The sequence below is a fragment of the Biomphalaria glabrata genome, chromosome 5 (assembly GCF_947242115.1).
Source record: "Biomphalaria glabrata chromosome 5, xgBioGlab47.1, whole genome shotgun sequence".
NCBI classification, from domain to species: domain Eukaryota; kingdom Metazoa; phylum Mollusca; class Gastropoda; family Planorbidae; genus Biomphalaria; species Biomphalaria glabrata.
The window spans coordinates 6,474,991-6,499,793 of NC_074715.1; the positions used below are offsets into that span (position 1 = coordinate 6,474,991).

The 24,803-nt window shown below is 34.3% G+C and overlaps 1 protein-coding gene and 1 long non-coding RNA gene across 4 annotated transcripts in view; one reads left to right on the plus strand and one right to left on the minus strand.

Moving 5' to 3' along the window:
* The window catches only part of LOC106055511 (receptor-type tyrosine-protein phosphatase T-like), a 54,090-nt gene that overhangs the window by 113 nt on the left and 29,174 nt on the right, over nucleotides 1–24,803 (plus strand). The window contains exons 1-12 of one of the 3 annotated variants that reach the window (XM_056029334.1): nucleotides 147–260; nucleotides 7,882–8,043; nucleotides 9,793–10,038; nucleotides 11,016–11,153; nucleotides 11,341–11,487; nucleotides 15,449–15,648; nucleotides 16,205–16,295; nucleotides 17,322–17,521; nucleotides 20,382–20,508; nucleotides 20,666–20,757; nucleotides 21,881–22,130; nucleotides 24,133–24,359. In XM_056029334.1, coding sequence (XP_055885309.1) covers nucleotides 188–260; nucleotides 7,882–8,043; nucleotides 9,793–10,038; nucleotides 11,016–11,153; nucleotides 11,341–11,487; nucleotides 15,449–15,648; nucleotides 16,205–16,295; nucleotides 17,322–17,521; nucleotides 20,382–20,508; nucleotides 20,666–20,757; nucleotides 21,881–22,130; nucleotides 24,133–24,359 — 1,953 coding nt within the window. In that variant the 5' untranslated portion in view covers nucleotides 147–187. Of the gene's footprint in view, nucleotides 1–143; nucleotides 261–7,881; nucleotides 8,044–9,792; nucleotides 10,039–11,015; nucleotides 11,154–11,340; nucleotides 11,488–15,448; nucleotides 15,649–16,204; nucleotides 16,296–17,321; nucleotides 17,522–20,381; nucleotides 20,509–20,665; nucleotides 20,758–21,880; nucleotides 22,131–24,132; nucleotides 24,360–24,803 lie in introns of those variants that run through there. The other 2 variants (XM_056029335.1, XM_056029336.1) reach the window with 2 other exon arrangements.
* On the minus strand, nucleotides 237–24,797 carry LOC129926280 (uncharacterized). The gene is made up of 3 exons (XR_008777921.1): nucleotides 24,542–24,797; nucleotides 18,078–18,328; nucleotides 237–324 (listed from the first exon to the last, which is right to left on the minus strand). It is a non-coding gene; the product is annotated as an uncharacterized LOC129926280 (long non-coding RNA).

Sequence of the window (24,803 nt, forward strand, 5' to 3'; positions counted from 1 at the left end):
CTCAATACAATGTGCATGTGTGTGTGCTCACTTTTTTTTTTATTTCCAAGAGATTCTTTTTAAAATTCTGTTCACATTTGACTTTGAAACAGATGCAGTCTTAAGAAAACCGAAATAAATAAACTAAACTTTGATCTCCACAGAAGAAACTGTCAACACTTGTCTCGGATACTTGAAGAGTACAAAAATGCAACAATTCGCTACTGACTCTCTTACATTCTGGTTCAGTATTGTCTGTCTTACTCACATAGTCAGTGCAGGTAATGGAACAGTTTTAGTTTGATCTTGCTTCCTCTCTTCCCAATTCCCTCATACTTTCCCTCTCTGTGGAACACACAAACACAGAGATATACGTACAGGAAGCAACAACTTGCACATTTAATAGTCATGTACACACTGTGTATACTGTAACAAAAATAATTTTTTTTAGAGAGAGTTAGACAAAATTATTTATTTGATTTATTTAAGACTTAGGGAAAAAAATGCTTCTTACTAAAAGGTCATTTGTTAAAATGAACTCACAACTTTGTTCAGAATTGAGACTGTATTTTTTTAATAGATTTAGGGAACGAAAATATAATTTCTCTATAATTTGGAAAGATGCTTGAATGAATAAATAGATTCACACACATTTATTTTGAATTCTTACAATGAGCCCGATTGGAAAACATTTAAAACGTCACATGAAAAATACATGAGAATATAAAACAAGAAGACAGTAGCAATAAAAAAATACATGAGAATATAAAACAAGAAGACAATAGCAATAAAAAAATACATGAGAATATGAAACAAGAAGACAATAGCAATAAAAAATACATGAGAATATAAAACAAGAAGACAATAGCAATAAAAAATACATGAGAATATAAAACTAAAAGACAATAGCAATAAAAAAAATACATGAGAATATAAAACAAGAAGACAATAGTAATAAAAAAATACATGAGAATATAAAACAAGAAGACAATAGCAATAAAAAAATACATGAGAATATAAAACAAGAAGACAATAGCAATAAAAAAATACATGAGAATATAAAACTAAAAGACAATAGCAATAAAAAAAATACATGAGAATAAAAAACAAGAAGACAATAGTAATAAAAAAATACATGAGAATATAAAACTAAAAGACAATAGCAATAAAAAAAATACATGAGAATATAAAACAAGAAGACAATAGTAATAAAAAAATACATGAGAATATAAAACAAGAAGACAATAGCAATAAAAAAATACATGAGAATATAAAACAAGAAGACAATAGCAATAAAAAATACATGAGAATATAAAACTAAAAGACAATAGCAATAAAAAAATACATGAGAATATAAAACAAGAAGACAATAGTAATAAAAAAATACATGAGAATATAAAACAAGAAGACAATAGCAATAAAAAAATACATGAGAATATAAAACAAGAAGACAATAGCAATAAAAAATACATGAGAATATAAAACTAAAAGACAATAGCAATAAAAAAATACATGAGAATATAAAACAAGAAGACAATAGTAATAAAAAAATACATGAGAATATAAAACAAGAAGACAATAGCAATAAAAAAAATACATGAGAATATAAAACAAGAAGACAATAGCAATAAAAAAAATACATGAGAATATGAAACAAGAAGACAATAGCAATAAAAAATACATGAGAATATAAAACTAAAAGACAATAGCAATAAAAAAAAATACATGAGAATATAAAACAAGAAGACAATAGTAATAAAAAAATACATGAGAATATAAAACAAGAAGACAATAGCAATAAAAAAATACATGAGAATATTAAACAAGAAGACAATAGCAATAAAAAATACATGAGAATATAAAACTAAAAGACAATAGCAATAAAAAAAATACATGAGAATATAAAACAAGAAGACAATAGTAATAAAAAAATACATGAGAATATAAAACAAGAAGACAATAGTAATAAAAAAATACATGAGAATATAAAACAAGAAGACAATAGCAATAAAAAAATACATGAGAATATAAAACAAGAAGAAAATAGCAATAAAAAATACATGAGAATATAAAACTAAAAGACAATAGCAATAAAAAAAATACATGAGAATATAAAACAAGAAGACAGTAGCAATAAAAAAATACATGAGAATATAAAACAAGAAGACAGTAGCAATAAAAAAATACATGAGAATATAAAACAAGAAGACAGTAGCAATAAAAAAATACATGAGAATATAAAACAAGAAGACAATAGCAATAAAAAAAAGAAAGAATAATTTACAGAAAAACAATAAAAACACCAAAATAATTTATTTGAAAAATGATCCGATTCTCCTGTGCTAACAATGATAACTAGAATAGAATTGAATAAAACCTTGAAAGATAACACAAAAAATAACTAGGAAGTATGATTTGTGCTTATAAGCATTATGGGCATAAAGCTGGGCATGTGAATAGTCTAGCAATTGTTGTATTAGTGATACGAATATTTTGTACATAGTTTTCAAATTATAGTAGTTTAAATTGTTATGTATAATTTAGTGCAGTAGAACGAATCTGCTTTGTTGGTTATCTAGCATGCCTTTTGCTGTTAGCATATAGAAAACTTCATCAATAAATGCCATGATGTTTTATTTTTTATAAGAAATCGTCAAGTCAAACTAATGTCATCACTTTAATCCACGATAACATGTTTAATCTAAACCATGCTCCACTGCGAGTCAAAAGGGTGTTTTTTTATTATCTACTTTTACCATGTTAACAGTCTACTATCTACCATGTATATAGTCTACTAACGTTTATATTCAACTCACTTCTATGTGTATTACTAGATCTCATGTTTCTATTGTTCTTTCTATCATTTTTTAATAATACTCTATTATTACAATCTAATTGATTTCAAGTTTTATATTGCGTCATTGTAATACCTACAGGCTAAATTGTTTGACTCTACTGGCTGCAACTATTCTATTGTCTATTATTTTAACGTATTTACACTAGAGATTATTCCCAAGTGCTTATATCTTCAAACCCTATTTTTGTGCTTATAGGCGCCCGCATGTCAGGTACCCATTAGAGTTGGATGGACTCAGGGGCGTCCTCAAACTCCCAGTCTTCACCGGGATTCAAACTCGAGACCTATCGTTCGGAAGCCAAGCGTTTTATCACTCGGTTAACATACCCCTTTTAGTGTCTCAACTCTACTTGTAAGCATGTACTGCTTACCTTGATATGTAGGCTACTCTATTGGCTACCTTGTTATGTAGCTTACACTATTGGTTATATTCAACTGGTTTACATGTTTTTATTATATGCTTTTACATATTCACACTAAAAGCTCGTAATATTTATACTCTACTCTATGACATAGTTATGGTTTAAATGCTTATTTTCTGATGGCTGTACTAGCCATAATGTCAATACTCTACTGACATTGGTCGTTTCGATATTAACAGTACCAACCAGGTGGGTTCATCCCCCCCCCAACAAGGGAGGTGGGTGAAATTGTTGACTATTGTTTTGAGTTAATTTTCTATGTTGGAGGAAAGATTTTAAACTTGCCCCAGCGTTGACGTATGGGGGTTTGAAAACGCCTCTTCAAACAAAAAAAAAACCCAACTAAAACTTAGTTACCGTGTTTAGTTACCCTGAGCGCTGCCAAGAGGGTTTTGCGTTTACCCCTCCTGCCTTTCTGAGGGATTTGAGGTTAAAAACCCTCTTCAATAAAAAGAATAAATCAAACTACAGTCCTTAAATTCCATGAGCGTAGCCAATTGTCGTTTTGAGTCAGGGTTTTAAAACTAATACTCACCTCTAGTGAACTTTGAGATTAGGCCCCCTCTTCAATAAAGGAAAAGGTAAAGCACAAATCACCAAGTGACTAGATTGACACATTTGCTCTTATATAGGGTCCCTACTGGTCTTCTAGAACCGGACGGAACATCGCTCGACCCTTCTGGCTAATCACAATACCACATCCCACGTGCCTGGCCTGAGTAGTATTTAGTCTAGGTATTTCCTCAAACTTCGCCAGTCATCGCGATTGACCGTCTTGGCTCGTCACGGTTGACCGCTCGTCTAGCGCTGGCCTAGGGCGATTGGCGTCGGCTGAATACACACATAATACTAGCCCCACCTGTGTTACCACCAGGTTTATTACAATATAGTCGACCGACGGCGTAGCATACGCCGCTATTTTGCATGGTCGGCTTTAGGCCACTGCAACCTATGCGACCGCAGTGGGCCCCGCAATGTCATTGGATCCGCACTAATTCTAGGTGTATAAATTTTCAAATTAAACCATTTTATAACTTATAACATATTTCTCGCGGCCTCTTGTCGATTTACCAGGAGCTCCTGGAAATCTGAAATTGCAAAATATATGAAAACGTCATGGAAATCTCCGGAAATTATTAAAATCTTTGAAAACTCATACAAATCTCCTGAAATATATAGACAAAAATTTTCATTTTGGGGTGTCACTCAATATGGAATACGCCAATTGTACGCGCGATAAAAAAAAAACGCCATATTATGTAATACCCGTAATTGTGGAATCTAGTAAAAGAAGCTTCTCGCGCCTCAAACTAATGAAGAAATACTTGAGGTCAACAATTCTCGCATAGATAGATTGAAACATTTGGTAATTCTTGCTATTGAGCGTGATCTATGTAAGAAACGGAATTTTTATGATACACTGTATGGCTTTGCTACTCGCAAGTATAGTAATTCTGTACGTAGTACAAAATGAATGAAATGCAAAGACGAATTTATTTTCTAATACTCTTAATTTTCAATTATTATCCGTATCCCAACCCAAACTTGGCCCGCGAAATCCGTTTCGCATAAGGACCCACAATGGTTAAGTCCGGCCTTGCTTTTTTAGTGACGGGTGAATACAGCGTAGATTACTTGTTCTCTTTCCATGACTTCTTTGTCACAAGACGTCCTGCCCTACTATTTAGTGACGGGGGAATACAGCTTGTTCTCCCTCCCTTTTATTTTTTTTCGCCTCTAAAATTACGTGAGTAATTCTATTCCGTCCGACTTGCAGAAATAAAAGAGTGATCTTTGCATTTTGTAGTGTCGAAACTCTTGAGCCATGAAGAGAATTATATATATACATACTGTATGGCTTTGCTACACGCAAGATTCGTAAAGTAATTATGTAGGTAGTAAAGAATGAATAAAATGCATAGACAAATTTATTTTCTAATACAAATTCTTAATTTTCACTTATTATCCGTATCCCTACCCAAACTTGGCACCGTTAAATCCGTTTCGCATGTAGCCCCACAACGGTTGAGTCCGGCCCTAGTGACGGGTGAATACAGAGTAGATTACTTGTTCTCCCCTCCCCACTTTTTTTTTCGCCGCTAAAGTTACGTAGGGTAAGTCTAGTCCGATATGCAGAAATAAAAGAGTGATCTTTCCATGACTTCTAGGTCACAATGGTTACGTCCGGCCCTGCTATTTATTGATGGGTGAATACTAATTGTTTCCCCACTCTTTTGTTTCGCCGCTAATGTTACGTGGGGTAACTCAAGTCCGACATACAGAAATATAAGAGTAATCTTTCCTTTACTTCTTTTTGTCCCAACTGTTGAGCCATGAAGAGAATTATATATATATAGTCAACCCACACGGCGTAAGATATGCCGCTATTTTACAGGGCCGGCCATATGCCACTGCAACCTATGCCACCGCAGTGGGTCCCACACTTTCATAGGACCCCCGCTAATTCTAGGTGTAAATTATTAAATTAAACTATTTTATAACTAACAGATTTCCCGCGGCCGCCTGATTTATCAGGAGCTCCTGGAAATCTACTAAAATTGCAAAATATACGAAAAGTCATGGAAATCTCCGGAAATTATAAAAAATCTTTTGAAAACTCATACAAATCTCATGAAATATATAGACAAAAATAGTCATTTTGGGGTGTCATTCAATATGGAAAACGCCAATCCTACCCGTAATTGTGTAATCTCGCCACTCAAACTATTGAAGATTTACTTGAGGTCAACAATTCTTGTAGATAGATTGAAACATTTGGTAATTCTTGCTATTGAGCGTGATCTATGTAGGAAACAGAATTTTTATGATACACTGTATGACTTCGCTACAAGCAAGTCTCGTAAAGTAGTACTTAGTAAAGAAGGAATAAAATGTAAAGAATTTATTTTCTAATACCAACTCTTCATTTTCACTTATTATCCTTATCCCTAACCAAACTTGGACCCGCGAAATCCGTTTGGCTTAGGGTCCCACAACGGTTGAGTAGATTAGATTACTTGTTTTCTACACACTCCCCTTTTTTTCGTCGCTAAAAATACGTAGGGTAGAAATAAATATGAGTGATCTTTCCATGACTTCTTGGTCACAACGGTTAAGTCCAGCCCTGTTATTTTGCGACGGGTGAATAAAACTTGTTCTCCCCCCCCCCTTCTTTTTTTTTTCGTAATACGACTTTTAGAAATAAAAGAGTGATCTTTCCTTTACGTGGTGTCCAAACTGTTGAGCCATGAAGAGAGTTCTATATAGATAATAGGCATCGTCTTTCTTATGATTCGCATGAGAGCTCACTATTTCCTAGAGCTCACTATTTCCTAGAGCTCACTATTTCCTAGAGCTCTGTTGGAAGTCAGCCAAAATATTATCTATTTATTCGCCTCGATCAAAATGAACAACAAGGTGAAGTTGTAATTTTAGTGTCTAATGTATACATATAAGCCACTACTGATCTTGTAGTAAATGTTCATATTGACCTTCGCTCTTACATCTGACCACTTTTCCCATAACTACGTAGAAAGTACGTGCTTCTTAAACAAAATACATCAGACTGTCGTGCTGGGAAAACAATTCTCAATTCTGGGCAGGACCGGCCCTAGCAATTGCGGGGACCTATGCGAAACAGATTGCGCGGGCCTAGCATGGGTAGGGATCAGCATTAATGTCAAAATTAAGATTTCTTTAGTTAGTAAATACTTTCGTCCTTGAAATAAATTTTTATTAAATGAAAGCTCATAATGTTGTTTTTATCTATTAGCACCCAAAAAATGACAATTAGTCAATTTTTCAGGAGATTTGAATAATTTCATGAGATTTCAAGGACTTTTTCGTATATTTTGCCTTTTCAGGAGATTTCCTGAAACTCGGGAGGCCGTGGAAACCCTGTTATTATATATAAATTATGTTTTAATTTAATAATTTGCATTTACAATTAGCGCGGGGCCTATGAAAGCGCGGATCCCACTGTGACTGCATAGGTTGCAGTGGCTTAAGACCGGCCCTGATACTGGGAGTGTAGAAACTATGTGACATGTTCCTATTTATGAAGATTCAATTCAAAGCATTTTACCAGCAAGTTTTCAAGTGTAACTAGTCTGGAGAAATGCAGATTAAAAACATTAAAATCTTTTCAATTTGAAATTTCGTAGACCTATTTATGTCCAGCCTAACACAATTATCTATATGTTGCTATATTAATTACTACTAATAATTGATTGTTAATTTTAAACAAATTGCATCTTTTTACTATTGTTGTTTACATCATTCATGGTGAATTTAAAAAAAAATAAAAAACAACAACCTTGTATATGCTAAAACAACAACAACCTTGTATATGCTAAAACAACAACAATCTTGCATATGCTAAAACAACAACAACCTTGTATATGCTAAAACAACAACATCTTGTATATGCTAAAAGAACAACAACTTCCAGTCCAACAAACTGTTTAAGAATGTTAAGCGTTCCAAGCAAACTGGAGAACTTTACTTTTTATGTATTGATCTCAACAATATAAAGAAATTGTCCATAACATGTTAAATATAGAACAAATTGTCCAGTAAAAAAATGTCCAGCAAACAAAATGTCCACTCTATGTTGTCATTCAGTAGAGAGAATGAAAAGTTTGATGGAAAGATGCCCTGATGGATATTTTGGTTACAAGTGCAAGTTTCGATGTCAATGTCAACATCAGGAAGTTTGTGATAAAATTTCTGGACATTGTCCAAAAGGCTGCAAAAATGGATTTTGGGGGACTAGCTGTCATCTAGGTAGGTCAAAAGGTCCATTAAATTCTCATTAATATTTCTATCTATAAACTGCAGAGTCCGTAGTATTCTGGGTACTTGTACTAATATAGGCTATAGCATGCCACAAAATTCTATAGATCGATATAGAGCGCATAATAAACACATATTTTAAAAGTTATTTCTGAGCTTGACACAAAGTGATCAAATGTCTAGAAATAACCAAGACACTGTGAAATTGAGATGAACAGAGAACTAGACACTGTGAAATTAAGATAAACAGAGAACTAGACACTGTGAAATTGAGATGAACAGAGAAATAGACACTGTGAAATTGAGATGAACAGAGAACTAGACACTGAAATTGAGATGAACAGAGAACTAGACACTGAAATTGAGATGAACAGAGCACTTGCCACTGCGAAACTGAGATAAAGAAAATGTTAAACCATTTTTTTAAAACCTTCATTGAATTAGTTCTCATCAGTTCTTCTTTCATAAATTTCTGGTGTTTTAGATGTACTTAGATGTACTAAGATATACTAAGATAAAATATTCTTAAATATTAAACAAGAAAACAAATTAAAAATACATTTTATGAAAAGACTATACCCCATTATACAACTTTAAACAAAACTAATTTAACAAATAATTGGTTCAGACCGGGTAACGAGACCGTGATATTGACACCGTCAGCTGCTTGAACGTACGTCGTTACCAACTCGGCCTGGGGGCAATGCATACTGTTGCGATAATTTATTGACATTATCATTACATGGACATCTAGTTCTAACACTAGACATAGACTTCTGATTTAGAACTTTTAAGTCTAGATCTATTTCTAGATCTAGAATCTAGTTGTAATCTATATTAGATTTACGTAAAAAAATTAAATTAAAGCTTAGATATTCTTTCCATAAACTTGAAGTAACTTAAAATGTAACTCAGTTATCGCATAATAGATCTATCTATTGAACTCTTGAATCAATCATGACTTCCATTCGGGAATTCCCAAACGCGATAGTCCTTTCAAAACTGATGTTGGCTTCAGATTAAGACACAAGACTCTCCAAAAATAAGCAAACACTGTCAGGTTCTATTTTAAAACACTTTAATATTTATAAAGAATGTAATTGTTAATTAAGATACATGTTCTCAGTCAGCAATAAGCAAACAACTACCATTAGTGTCATGGCGGAAACAATACTTTATTATATTGAACGCGTGCACCGTTGCGCACCATATCAACGGTAATCTTTATATTGGAAACTTTGTTCATGTCCGTATTTTCCCTACCATTAAATCACCACATTCGTACGATATGTCATTCACACTCTGCTGCGCTACGACCGTAACACTTTTCGCCAAATTTACACGTATTTATTTATATATAAATCTATATTTTTATTTAAATGCAAAGAAAAATTAGTCGCACAATTACGCCTTGCCGCTGACCGATAACATCGTTCGTTAACGCAGCTGACGGTGTCATAGTCACAGGATCCACGTTTATATACTTTTTTTTTCAAATATTTTATTATATTTTAAGTTTTATAATGAATTGTCTTTTTTTTTAAATGTATTATTAATGTTTTTCTTGTTCAATATTTAATACTTTAAAATATTTTAGATGCCGGTTTTATTCAACTATTTTTCTGAATGTTACATTTATTATTTAATTTTTTTTTTTGGTTTCATTTAATGTAAAACATCGCGTCTAGATGTTTTGATATTTTGAATGTTATGCTTTTTTTTTCTCCCCTACATTGACAGACAACATGTGCTATTACAACAACCAGCGACGACTGTATTTGGGGTCAATCTCCTATACAAGTAAAATGAATACATGCCAGCGATGGGAAGCCAAAGTTCCCCATGCCCACAACTATACAGAGAAAAGTTTTCCAGATAATCGTTTACCTAGCAACTTTTGCAGAACAACTCCAGATTCAGATAGACCGTGGTGTTATACCACAGATACACACGACCGATGGGGATATTGTAAAATAAATAATTGCGGTATGTAAAACTGAGATCTCCACGTGTTGATACGTTCTTTCAAACCTGTGTAGGCTAAGTGAGTCATTCACACTGACATTAGGCTCAATCCTTTTTATTAGTTTTCAGAACTGATTCAGAAAGCCTTATACCTTTACAATGAGTACTAAATGTATCGGTATCTTTAAATTAAAATTTAGACCACGACGGATACATACATTGAAAACTTTGATAAAGCGATTTAAAATTAAGCTTTTTACATAATCTAAATAGTAAAGACTAATCCATTTATTTCCCCTTAAACACTATGCATCACTATACCGATACACAGCATTAATATCACAGAAGATTTTACAGAAATGGTATGTGTATGTAAATTTTTTATTTGCATATTTTTTAGAAGCCTTTGTTTTGAGAAGAACGAAGTACAGTGCCACGTATTTTCAATAGCGCTTTTAGTTTTTGTGATCTAAATATGACAGACAGACATTTGGACGTACAAATAGTACAAATACAATGACGGCGCTTCCATTGAGTTCTGCTTAAAAAATGATAAAAGTCCGTAGTGTATCAGTGCCTGATTTAGAACCATTTATGCAATACTGTGCGGAAAAAGTATTTCAAAATGATGCTATGTATAATAGCCTATTGTCAACACGAGAATGTAAAGTCACACAATCAACAAGTATTGTCCCCAGTGGGACCAATATTTCTTTTGTTTGTTTGTCATGTACGGGAAATATCTTACTATTGTAACTCGACCTATTAGTTTTCAGACGTTGCTTCAGATATGAAGATTCTTTGCCTTCTTGTCCAAAGCACCTGGTGGACGTTAGGAGTTGGAAGTGATTTTGTTTCATAGTTCATAAAGTGTGTGTAACTAAACTAAAATAACCTTATTAGAGATACTGAATATTTGTTTTCTATGGATTTACTTATTTAATTGGATACTTTCTTTCTGGTACTAAACGGCTTCTCGTTTCTTTTATTTTTTTTAGAATGCCCTGTGGGAAGATTTGGACAAAACTGTCACAAAGAATGTCATTGTAAAGATGACAATGAAAAATGTGACAGCATGAAAGGAATTTGTCGCACTGGTTGTGCTCGAGGCTGGTCCGGCCTGGACTGTCAAAAACGTAAGGGAAAGATCAAAACTTCAGAATGTTTGATAACATAGTGAAATAGCTGTGTACATTCGATAGGGAAATAGCTGTGTACATTCGATAGTGAAATAGCTGTGTACATTCGATAGGGAACAATAGAATATTAAAGAAATACTAAGAATTCAATCCAGTTTGTTCATCATTGTGTGTTTTTCAACAGCTGAAGATTGTCCAGAAAATCTTTACGGTTGGGAGTGTGGTCTTGTATGCCAATGTGACAATCCAAGACACTGTGATCGCTTCTGGGGGCCAACAAAATATTGTAATTGTAAAAAGGGATTTTTTAATCCCCCAAATTGTGAGCCAGGTAAATGTCGATTTCCAAAGTCTAGTATATTTTAGAAAGTCGCGGGATTTGTAAAAGTAATGTCATTGAATTCAATCTGACAATTTGATTTAGTCTGAGCTAAAGGAGAGTGACCTTTAACCTTTATCTGCACTACTGAAACTAAGCAACGGGTTGAATAAGGGTTGAGTTTTTTTTTTAGTTCGTAGAAAGCTTTAAAGCTAATAATTCATCTTGAGAAGGTCTGTCATCTATTTCTGACAAATTAATTTGCCGATAAAATTTTCTTACTTGCTTGTATAATTGACTGTGCTCTTTCATACACTCTATTTTAAATACTCATATAGTATAATTTGTATTTGAATCAATGAGTTTAATCCAACATATAGAAAATCATTTTAAAAATCTTATGATTTCAACGCTGATATCAGGTCTGTCAGGTACACATTTTTTACACATTATTTCTCCCACTTCCCATTCTCGGATCAAGTTGAAACTTTGCACAATTATTCATGTTCCTAACAAAACTTGAACGAGTCAAAAAAAATTAAACAATTAATTAATTAGAGGTAATATATTAATTTTGTTTGTAAAAGAAAAAGGAATTTTAAATCTTTCCTATTACATTCTTTTGTTTTAAATACCAATTAAGTTTTTTTTAATATATGATTATTTTTTTTTACTTTAAATGCTTTACCTCTCTAAAATATTTTTTTTTGTCATCAAATATTAAGTTCATATTTATTCAAGATTTAGACTGTATGCAACTGATTGAAACTAAAAGCCTTTTTTAAATTATAAAATAAGAGATCCGTGAAGAAAAAAAAACATGCTTTGAATTTTATAGTGTCATTGTGTCTTTGACATAAATGTTTTCTTGTTTGCTGTTTGAAGTAGCATCAATGAAACTGATGCATGGTTTTGTTCTTTGCATTTAAGTAGATGATACGTTTTTATTCTTTATTAGAGATTTCTAGGTAGTTGAGAATTTTCGTTGAGATTTCTTACAGCTTATCTAGTTCAGTGTGCATTTTTCTGAAGTCTTAGAAACATGAAAGACAAAAGATTTTAACGTTATAAACTGACTTTAATGTCCAGTATTTTGTATAATTTATAACACTTTTTGCAACATATAAGCTATATTGATATTCGTATAAAACCAGACGTCTCTTAATTTTAATATGAATTACTACAAAAAAAAAACAACAGTAATACTCGTAATTTGTACAATCTATATTACCAATACTTATTTTGGTCTAATAACGTCTTTGTCAATTGATATTGAAGGCTAAGTTCAGAGTTTCCAAGATGTTTATGTATTTAGAATAAAGATTCAGACCAATTTCTAGGGCATATTCAACACAAATAACTCAATGTAATGTTATAGTTTTTTATAACAGTTTGAGTGTATTCACCAACACAAAATTTGTTAAACTTTGTCTATTTACTGTGTAGCTAAAAATTTCTCGGACTTTATTTCTATTTACAGTTTTAAATTGTTTTTGTTTAAAGTACAGTATAATGACTTGCGCCTTTTCAATTGTTATAACTATTTTTAATCACTTCCAAACGACAGACATTTTGAAATAAAATGACAAGCACAACAAAATATTCAAAATGCTCAAAAACAAAACTCCTCAAAATGGTCACGGCAGAAGCAAGTGCCCTCAAGAATTATAGACAGAAGTTACAAAGTGGACATTTTTGTATTAGATTGTTAGTCAGCTTGTACACTGCACGGTTTGGCAGAAAAAACAAAGAACTTGGTTTAGTTTTTCCATGTTGTCATAGCTTACACACAGGATATGTTTATCTCTCGTGGTCTTACGTCTGAAAACCGACTAATGGGAATAAATGCAATTAGTCCACCAATAGCGTCATAGTGTAATTTAATTCTTATCTTCTTATCTTATATAATATGCTTTATTCACATCTTCAGCTAACCGGTTGTTTGGCCGTAACGCCGAACCGTGTAACGTCAAACCGTGTAGTCAGAAAGTAGCTTCACTGTAAGTGAATGGGTTTTAAAAAAGCATTGGAGTGGAGAGGTCTAGTGATATTGCTTTCTGTAGGAATCCAGGAAAAAAATGCAAAGGGGGTGAAAACGTGCCGAAGAATAAAATGTGGAAAAGGGGGGGGGGGGGGGAATCGTATGTTGTTTTATAAAAACCTATCAGTTTAACAACTTAATCATTTATTTTTTTCCCATTTATAATTAAAGACTAACTGTTACCCATGCTACGCTATTCTTTAAATAATTGGTAAATATGCTTATTTTTCCCGGGAAACTCTGAAACACCTCAACAAAACGGCCCGCACTACAACGCCCACCATCTCCAACACAATTTTATAGCCCTCAAAGTCTATGTCCTTTTTTTTTTCTCTTTCATCCTACAAATGAGAGTCCAACTTTTATTACAAAGTATGCACGAAATCTTCTTCGTCCCATCAGTCATAGCTGCACTATAATGCCCCCCCCCGATAATATTTTCAAATGAAACCCCCCTCCCCCAACAATAAACTTTTTGACCATTGTATTCTATTGAAACGGCTGTCCTTGAATTCTAAAAGCGCATACCTGATACCAGTGCTATTCTACTGTTGAAATAGCTGGTATATGTGTATATGGCCTTGAACACTTAAATCCATCAATTATACGGCAAGCATTACAACGCCACCCCCACAGCTAGCAATTTTTTTTTTTAGCCCTCAAATTACAATAAGTCCATTTATATTTGTCTCTTTCGACCTTCTATCGAACCCCTATTGTGGAGTATGGACAAATATCAGTTGTAGCCTTCATATCTAATATCTACCTGCATTATAATGCCCCCCAACACACACGCATACACTATTTAACGAAATGCACTACCCCCAACAACACTTTTGGCCCTTGTATATTCAGTGGAACACCCACTATTACAATAATATCACATAACAACAGAAAGCCCTCGTTTCCAACCTCGAACTTTTAAGCTACCCCAATTTGTTTTTCATCCTTCAAATGCCGGCAAAGCAGTTTCTAACAAAGCATCACTCTAGCTTCTAATAATGTACACAAACTAGACACGCTTTGTACCCATAAATAATAGCCTAGTGCTGATAAATAATTGAATGAAGCTTTTTTCTTTCCGTGGAACAGTTTGAAAGAAGAATCATCTCTGTTCTTTACATAGTTATTTTATTTTATTTTGTCAGTCATAGATCTTGAAAGGTACCATATTTAGAAAAACCCATCTTCACAAACGGTATTAAACTCCCCCCCCCCCCCAAAAAAAAAAAAAAAAAAAAAACACTCACACTTTTGATAGGTCCTTCAATTCACTGGGCAATTTTTATTCAGAATAGAGGCCTACTTGTAGATCTAAATCTAGTCCTTTTAAAATTGTGCTACACATCACATTAACCAAAGTCTTTACATTTCAAATTCCAATAATTATCTACATACACACACACACACTTTCATAGAGATGTAAAAATACTTTGATAATCACAATGATCTAAAGATAATCCCACACATTCACTCTGACAATTATCTACAGGAGAATTAGATTTCAGATCTAGATCTTGAAGAAATAAACATAAAGAAAGAATGGAATTAAAGAAAGTTATGCACCAAAAAAGTGTTAAGTGCTTAAAGTGGAAGAAATTATTGTTTTGTAGACTTTAAACTGTCGGCTTTAAAAGACAAATAGGTAGAAATTGCGGTTAAAACATTTTCGGTAAAATTAACCACTGTGGTAACGATCTTTAAAATGGCTTTCTTTAAGTAAGAACATGTTAAATTTTCGTATTTTATCGTCCACGGTAAGTGGGAGAATGAGTGATTATGAGTGAATGAGTGGCTAGGACCAATAATTGTATAGTGTAGATCTATTGGAGAAGCAGTACTAACTGGATGTATTTATTAGTTGTTGGATTTATATCCTTAAGAATGGATAGATCATTATTTTTTTAATGTCAAAAATTATTTCTTTCAAAGTGACAGCCCCTAAGATTGTGGATTTTGTCAACGAAAAGGTTAACTCAGGCCAAGCCAGCGAATTTAACTGTACAATAGCAGCCTACCCAACCCCAACAGACAGAGATGTGAATTTGATTAGTGAGGACGGGAAAAGATATTCTCCAAAGTCCTACAAAGATCTTGAAGGCTATCTCTATACCAGACAATTCACTTTCTTGGTAAGTTGGACTGTACACATAGAAGACATGATTCAGTCAAATTATCAACTTTGTTTTCAAACTTTGATCAGAGACACGATTCAGTCAAATTATCAACATTCTTTTCAAGCTTGATCAGTGTGATAGTAAGTGTGTGTGTGTTTTGAGTGGCAAGTGGTGCAGTGTGTGTGCCTGTGTATGAAATGACCAGTTGACCTTTATTGTACATGGTTGAGTGAACAGCAAAGAAAGTGGGTAAGTCAGGACTGTGTGTACAAGTGGGTCATAACAAGTTGCTGGAGTCAAGAAAAGAAGACTAATAAAATCAATGTGTTAATTGAGACTCTTGTCGTTTTAGTGTGTCTGTTACGATCAGAGACATGATTCAGTCAAATTATCAACTTTGTTTTCAAACTTGATCAGAGACATGATTCAGTCAAATTATCAACTTTGTTTTCAAACTTGATCAGAGACATGATTCAGTCAAATTATCAACTTTGTTTTCAAACTTGATCAGAGACATGATTCAGTCAAATTATCAACTTTGTTTTCAAACTTGATCACTTTATTCCTACAGGCCAAAAACGTGATGTACAATGAAAAGTATACTTGTTCTATACAGTCCACTGCAGGAAGTAGTAAAATGACCAAAGCAGCAAATGTTTTTCGTAAGTAACAGTAACATATGCTAGGCACCTATTATTTGGTTGTAGGATAAATCTAATCTTGGTGGTTTCAATTACGTTGCAGTATGAAACTTATCATACTGGTCTAATATAAAAGGGGAGTAGATTGTTGAAATCAAAATAGTATATTATAAGGGCAAGATACCGCTCACTTTTTGACTAATTAATGTATGTATCAAAAAATGTAACACTTAGTTGCTTGCTAAAACATGATTTTCATAGATTCACAGCCGATAAAAAAAAAAGCTAGATTTCTATCAAACCTTTGTATTTTATTTTCGGTATTTCCTTAAAATGCCGCAGTCTTTAAATAAAACATAAATAGAAATCGAACAGAAAATATAAGAACTCTGTATTTTTAAAGCATAGTTCGTGCTCCTCAAGTCCATTGTATTTGCTTTACGTCAGTTATTTTCATTTCAGTTATTTTCATTTCCGCTTTACTTGATGAAAAAAACAACAAAGGTCAAACTAACCCGCGATGCTAGATCTAGAATTCAAAAGCTGAGAAGTGTGTAGTGAGGGGTCTATCAATTGGAGGATGTTAAAAAAAGTAATTAAAAAAGTGAAAGCGAGGGTCTGTGTATATGATTCAAGGAAGGGGGAGATTCGGATCGAAATACAACATTGAGTATATTAAGTGTTTCAGTTGAATTGTGAATTGAGAATTTCACACCAGTTTTACAATGATGAGGGATAGAGAACGGAAATAGACCGCCGGTGAACAACGGCTTTTGTCTGCACGAGATGCGGAAGAATATGCAGGTCGCAACTGGGTTTGCGTAGTTATTGCCATTATGGCTGGAACATGATCATTACAGTGCATATTATAAAGAGATAAGATAATATATTACGGTACGTGCTACCATATCTCAAATATAAGCTGTTGTACTGTCCTTTAATATTCAACCTTTAGTCAGTACATTTGAAGTACTAAAAAGTTGTACAAATCTAGAGCATTTTCAAGATCATTTCCATTTTTTTGTTGTTGTTTTGTTTTTCAAACAGAGCTACCAAGATTAGTTTCCGCCCCTGCCATCTATCATGTGAGTTCTTCAAACGCTACAGTTTTCTGGTATCCGTGGAATAAGAACAGAGGTGATACCGGGGATGAACCAGTGATTAGCTATCATGTGTACATAAAACATAAACACGAGAACACGTACACACCAGCTGGACGTCTACTATCGAGTCAATGTGCTGATAAAGTAGGCATTGTCTTCTTTTAATTGTCCGAATGTTGAATTAGACAAAACAGAAAATAGCTAAGTCCAGATTAGTGAGGCCAATATTTAGGTTACAGAACTAAAGACAAGTGTAAATAAAACTACGAACATTTTTTTAAAGCCAGTAGTTGTATAAAACTAGCATTTAATAGTACATCTTTATACAATCGTTTTAAGAATAATACTGTATTAAAGATGCTACACTTTTGCCTAGGCCTAGTAGACAATGCACTGCTGTCTGTCAAACAGTTTTACAGATGTGCATCTCTTCTATCCTATAACCTTGACCTTGGCGTTCTTCCTGTCTCAAAAGCCAATCTTTTTCTTTTGGCATAATAAAAAAAACAATATAAGGTAACTTGCTTTAAAAAAAAATACAATTTCATAGACAGTTTTCATTGGTCTGCCATTTGGTAAGCAATCCTGTTCATAAAGAAAGACAGATTTTGATATTTTCAGCACGAATATCAAAAGTTAAGAACTAAAAAAGAACCGAATCCTAACTTCTATAGAAAATGTACATATAGCGCATAATTACCTGCAATCCCACCCGATCACATAGGTCTTGCTTGTCCCTTGTCTGAATACAGGAACGAATTGATGTCAACATCTGGAGTATGCAATCTTTTCCTACCCTCCATAAGAGGAAATGGATAGGCAGACATGGAAAGGGAACTTTATCCTCCTCAAGGGCGTCGCACGCTGTAGACGCCTACTCACGATTAATGGTGGTCCATCCAGAGGCTCGACTTCCCTAACCTCCGTCTTGCGTATTATCTTTCTTTGTCCCTAAAATATGAAATAGCTGCGTGAATGCGTGTGCACAAAGTTAATAAAAACATAATGAAATGCCTAATTCTATGGTGCGTGTGTCGCCAGTGTGGACACTTGAGACAGTTAACTCATAAAAACATAATGAAATGCCTAATTCTATGGTGCGTGTCTCGCCTGTGTGGACACTTGAGACAGTTAACTCATAAAAACATAATGAAATGCCTAATTCTATGGTGCGTGTCTCGCCAGTGTGGACACTTGAGACAGTTAACTAATAAAAACATAATGAAATGCCTAATTCTATGGTGCGTGTCTCGCCAGTGTGGAAACTTGAGACAGTTAACTAATAAAAACATAATGAAATGCCTAATTCTATGGTGCGTGTCTCGCCAGTGTGGACACTTGAGACAGTTAACTAATAAAAACAAATTAATAATTTCCTTTTATGAATCGAAAACATTAAATGTCTATGTGGGCCTACTAAAAGTGTGTGTGTGTGAGTGTTTTGAGGAGGATATGTTTTTATTATGGTTTGTGGAGGTGGGAACGAAATTAGATCCTCTGAAATATTTTGGTATTGAATTAAGAAGTGGAAAAAGTCGGCTGTTTCAATTCAAGTCAAACGTCTACGTGAAAAACAATGGATTGGGAGGGGGCAGAGAGAAAGGTAGAAGAAGAGAGCGAGAGAAGAGAGCGAGAGGAGAGAGAGAGAGATAAGGAGAAAGTAAGAAATATGAAGAGAAAGACAAAGAGAAATAGCGAACATTCATATTGAAGTTACAAATCTATATGCACCGGGTGCAAAAAAAAAGGGAGGATGTCCAGAAAGAAAGATAGAGAAGGAGGAGAGAGAAGAATGGGAGAGAAGGAGAGGGAGACAGGAAGAGAGAAGAAAAGGGAGAAGGAAGAAAAGAGATAAGAGAAAGACAGACAGAACGGGCCTTTTAATTGAACGTAACAGACACAAGCTTAAAAGTAATTTGAGATGGAAACAAAATATTACGACATGAACAATAGAAAAGACTGTAATTTAAATGGTTATTTTTTATATTGATTCTTGTGTTGTCAGGTACAAGAAATAATTGTGCAAAATTTCAACTTGATCCGAGATTTGGGTATAGGAAAAACTACGTGTACGAAAATTGTACCAGACAGACAGAGTAAGGCATTGTAAAAAAATAAGTAGGGTGCGTCTTCGTAGGAATAGAGTTATAACAGTATGGGAAGCGTTATATTGAGGGCCTTTTTATTGTAAGATTTATTTATCCTTTTCTATGTCAAAGTTCATTAATGAATTGTTTAATTTTTAGCGGAGCCCAAAAGGGAAATATACGCTATTAGTTTTGTGCGGTCTGTCTGTCTGTCTGTCCGTCCGTCCGTCCCGTAAACTAGAAAAGATGTTGAAAATCCGACTTCATTATACCATGATACGCCCGTTGATTTATTCCTAAGACATGTGTTGTGTATCCCTTCACCCTATTTTTACACCCTTGATTTGAATTGGAACAACCCGTTCTATAATGCCCTAAACACACATATTTTTAGGAGATAAATTATTACATCTGTTACTATGAATTGAAACTCCCGCTCTCTTTCCATCTCTCTCTCTCTGGACCCCCCGTCCTTTTTTTTTCACCCTGTGCATCGTAATGTTCTTTGACAGATTTTTAATTAAATTGAAAAAAAAAAGCTTTATAACGCTTGTGCCCCCGAATTGTACTACAACTTTATTAGCTGCCCTCCCGCCCAAAACAAAAAATAGTTTGTCCTACACACTTCGCATAATTTACTATGAATTTAAAGTGATACCCTTTTTCCAAACAAGCTGTCAAATTTCTAGGAAAATCGTTGAAGCCGTTTTCGAGATCCGTGTCCAGGATTTTGACGATTCCTGATCCCAGGAAGAATTAGCAAACTGATAAGAAGAATTATACAAAAAATATTTTTGTACAGTGGTTTTAATGAATTAAACAAACAACGTTTCGATTGACATTGAATGTTAAAAAAAAATCAAAAGTAAATGTATGTAAAAAAAAAAATTGTCTCTATATTTTGTTTCTTCTGTCAGTGTTTGTTCACTTTCAACAACTTACAAGCCAACACAATGTATTTGGTGTATGTTGTGGTACAACGCAGTGGTTTAGGTGGTGAAGGTCTACCAAGTCCATACATGTATATCAATACTGAGTGTGCAGGTAACAAGTCTTGATCTTCTAAGGCCGTTTTTGTATTTACTGCTTTGATTCTAGAGACTTAAGAAGTATTTTGCATCCTTTATACGCAATTTATTTTTTGCAATGAAAAAAAATAAATCAATGAACGCTAATAAAAACAACTGTCCTCTTTATATAGCGCCTAAACTGCCAGTAGTCATTGAAAAAATATCTTCAGATCTCCAGCTGAACGAAACTTTCCCTAAGACTAAAGTAACTGTCAAGTGGAAGGTAAGTGCCAAGAAACCATTCATTTTATGTACAGACTTTTGTATCCATTATTTACACACTTTCATGGCACATCATTTAAAGAACGCATCACCAACCAAGAGATTAGAGACACTGTTATGCAGCGATTGGACCCCACGATGACCTGCTAACTATTGTAAAAAAACGCAAGCTAAAAATCTATGGCCATATTACAAGGCCTTCGAGGCTCGGAAAGACCTTCCTTCAGGGAACAGTGCCATGAAAAGAAGAAGAGGCAGACAGAGAAAGCGATGGGAAGACAACATAAAAGAATGGACGGGCCTGCCATTGAGAGAGGTTCTATCTAAGGCAAAAGACAGAAAGGAATTGAGAAAATTGGTCGATAAATCTTGCATGGTGCCCCAATGGTCCAACAGACTAAGGGATAGGTAAAAGTATAACACATCAGACTATTACACATCAATTTCGTAAATCAACACACAACTTCATAGCAGAGTACGCCTGGTCAGTCGTGTGGAAAACATCCAGCTTTAACTATTTTATTTACTAGATTAGCATGATATTTTTTAAAAGTTTAATAGTCTCACTCATTAATGATTGCACTTGCGAAGACTGCAGCAAAAGTGAAGAGATTAGAAACAGGATTAATACAGCTATGGGACCCCACGATGACCTGATAATTACTGTCGAAAAACGCAAATTTTAACTTTATGGCCATATAACAAGGTCTTCATGCAATCGCAAAGACCATCCTTATTCTTTGTTTCTAACAAAACATGCATCAATGAAAAAAAAACTAACCCATTTTTTAATTAAATAGTAATTATTTAACAATTGTGTTTGATATCGAAAACGGAAATAAATCTTACAGTATCAAGCTAAATGGCTGCAAATTGTGTTCTTCCCCTTATATAATCCTTTTTAAAACTTTGTTTGTTAGTTGTTTTTTTAAATAAACACGGGCAACGCCGTGTAGATATAATTCGTACATATCATTCCCAAATGATCAGTTGCAACGATTCTCATAACATTCGCAAATCAATCCTGATACATTACCCATAACCTGTCTTGTTGGTAAAACACACAAACATATTTAAAACTCACTTTTTAAAAATATATTTCGATCGATGTTGAACCATTTCAGGACCCTGACTTATCATCAATAAACTGCCAACGAATAAAGAAGTACATTTTATACATCAGCTCTGAACTGGGCAGAACTAGTGACAGACAACGTGATAAGAGAATCATTGAGATTACAGGTGATGGTGATAGTGTATCCGTGCCGAATTTGGAGCCATTTATGCAATACTGTGCCGAAATTGAATTTCAAAATGATGCTATGTATACAAGTCCATTGTCAACACGAGAATGTATAGTCACACAATCAACAGGTAATTGTCCCCAGTGGCACCAATGTTTCTTTTGTTTGTTTGTAGTGTACCACAACGGGAAATATCTAACTATTGTAAAAAGGTCTCCTTTCAGACCTTGTGGACTTGTGGTCTATAGGGCAGATGATGTTAAGGTCGTCTGTTTCTGTGGCCTACTGTTAACGAGGGTGTCATGTGGTCAGCACAACGACCAACCGCCTATTGCTTTTCTCCAACTAATGTCAGGTACCCATTTGAGCTGGGTGGACTCAGAGACGCCCAAAAGATCCTGAAATTAAAAATCCCAATTTTCAAAAGGATTCAAACCTTGGACCCCTGGTTCAGAAGCCAAGCGCTTTACTGCTCAGCCACCGCACCTCCTCTGACTATTGTAACTTGACTTATTAGTTTTCAGACGTTGCATCAGATATGAAGATTTTTTACATCCTTGCCCAAACCGCCTGCAGAAAGGCATGGGAAAGCACCCGGAACCATCAGTACAACAGTCCGGAGCGCATATCCACAACCAGACAGCCATTGAGTTGACTTTATATGAATGCGCTGATACTCAGTAGACTAAAGCCAATACACTATCAAGGGCCCAATGTAATAAACAATGACTAAATCTGAATTAGCTCTCCTTGTCTTTTCTCTCTTTTTTCCCCTCTCTCTCTTTCTGGAACCCCTTTTTGTTTGGTTTTTCCACCCTGAGCATCGTAATTTCTCTGACCTAAACGTTTGCCTTGATTTCTCACACTTTTGGCCGTTTCTAATATCACTTTTACTTACCCGCTCCAAGAACCAAAAATTGAGTCCTACGTTACTACGTACAATATCTGACTTTCCTCAATTCAGTATCGAAATAATTAATATACTCTATGTTGCTTTTTTGAGCGGACCCTCACCCCCCCCCCCACGTTAAAACACTTTTTTGGTCCATTTTTGTTACAACGACAACAACCTAAGGGGTAAAAGGGACCTATGTACGAAATTTCATGCGAATAAGTTTGAAAGTTTAAGAGTAATACATACATACATGCATGAATCACTGGGTGGTATTTTGCTGAGCTCTTGTTGAAACACCCTAATACAGAGTATGCACACATAACTAGATCTAGAGAAGAACTAGATTTAAAATCTAGATTTGTATAGAAATAATGCCTAAATTTAAAAAATGGAATGAAAGAAAGTTACGCACCGAAATAGTGTTAATAAGAGGAAGGAAATATATTTTTGTACTTTAAACCTGTAAAAGTAGGCTTTAAAAAGCATATTAGGTCGAAATCGCAAAACAAATATCTTTTTTTTTTCAATTTTAGCGCTGCGATTTTGCTTAGTTGTTCTAGACTTAACTTAAGTAATAACATAACTATTCGTATTTTATTGTCCACGGCAAGTGGGAGAATTAGGTATCAGTAAAGGATATTAAATTGATTGTAGAATTCTTGGACTAATGGATTGCTGCCTGGTCGTGCGGTTTGCGCGCTAGTCTGTCGTTCGGATTTATCGACGGTCGAGGGTTCAAACCCTGCCCGCTCCCATCCCCCGTCGTCCTGCGGGAGGTTTGGACTAGGAAGTAAACTATCTTCAACTCTGAAGGAACATCCGAATTATGTAAAACATTTTACAAACAAACAATGCCTGCTTTAATCCGGGATTTTAATTTATACTTTATTTATACTCTGTAAGAAGCGTGGTTGAGAGGCTACGTAAGCATGAACTTGACTTTGCTACCTATGTAGGGGGCTCGAGGTTCGATACCCAACTGAGCGCCTAAAGGCAGCACAGAAAACCTTCTCCCAGATACTCCCTTCCGCCCCCCCCCCCCATATTGGTCCACAAATGAGATTGGACTATATCGCTCTGAACATGGTATAAGCATGAAAGTAGCACTCTATAAAAGCTATATATTATTATATTAATTACTAATATGGATATATATTCAAATATTATTTAACTATTTGAGAGAGAATATATGTTTTGATTACAACAAAGTTGCCAAACATTTTTTTTTATTTGACAGTACCTGGACCTCCTACATACTTTAGACTACATTCCCATAACAGCACTGCTGCTACATTAACATGGCAGCCACCCAAAAATAATGTTGGTGCTATCTTAAAGTATCATGTCCAGTACTATGAAGATAATAACCCAACATTAAAAGAATTTGTTGTCCCGGCATTAGAAAAAGACACAATAGAGTTCACTATGACACATCTGAGACCGAACACGTATTACAAGGTCAAGGTATGTCATCTTAGAAATAGCAACATTTTTAAATAGCTAACTCAACACTAAACAGTATTATTAAGATCTAGTATTTCTGAACATATTCTGTACGACTTTATTTAAAAGGATTTGAAATAACAATCAGATTCAATTTACATTCTTTTCAATTCGCTATTATTCCAGATCATTAGGGTACTTACCGTGACAGAGTTACCTTTTTGTTTTCGTTGTTTCCTTGCCCAACATCCAGCCTTCTTTTAATCTCTTAAATACATCTGTATAGCCATAGGGTCTCAACACGTTAATAAAACATTCATAACAATCCTAACTGCTACAACTTGTAAACCTACACACATTAACCTGACACGCATTCACAAGTCATGTGACCACAATCTACACTCTTCTCGCCAATACATGTCTTTAAATGATGATAGCCCAATGATTGAAACTTTTTTTATTGAA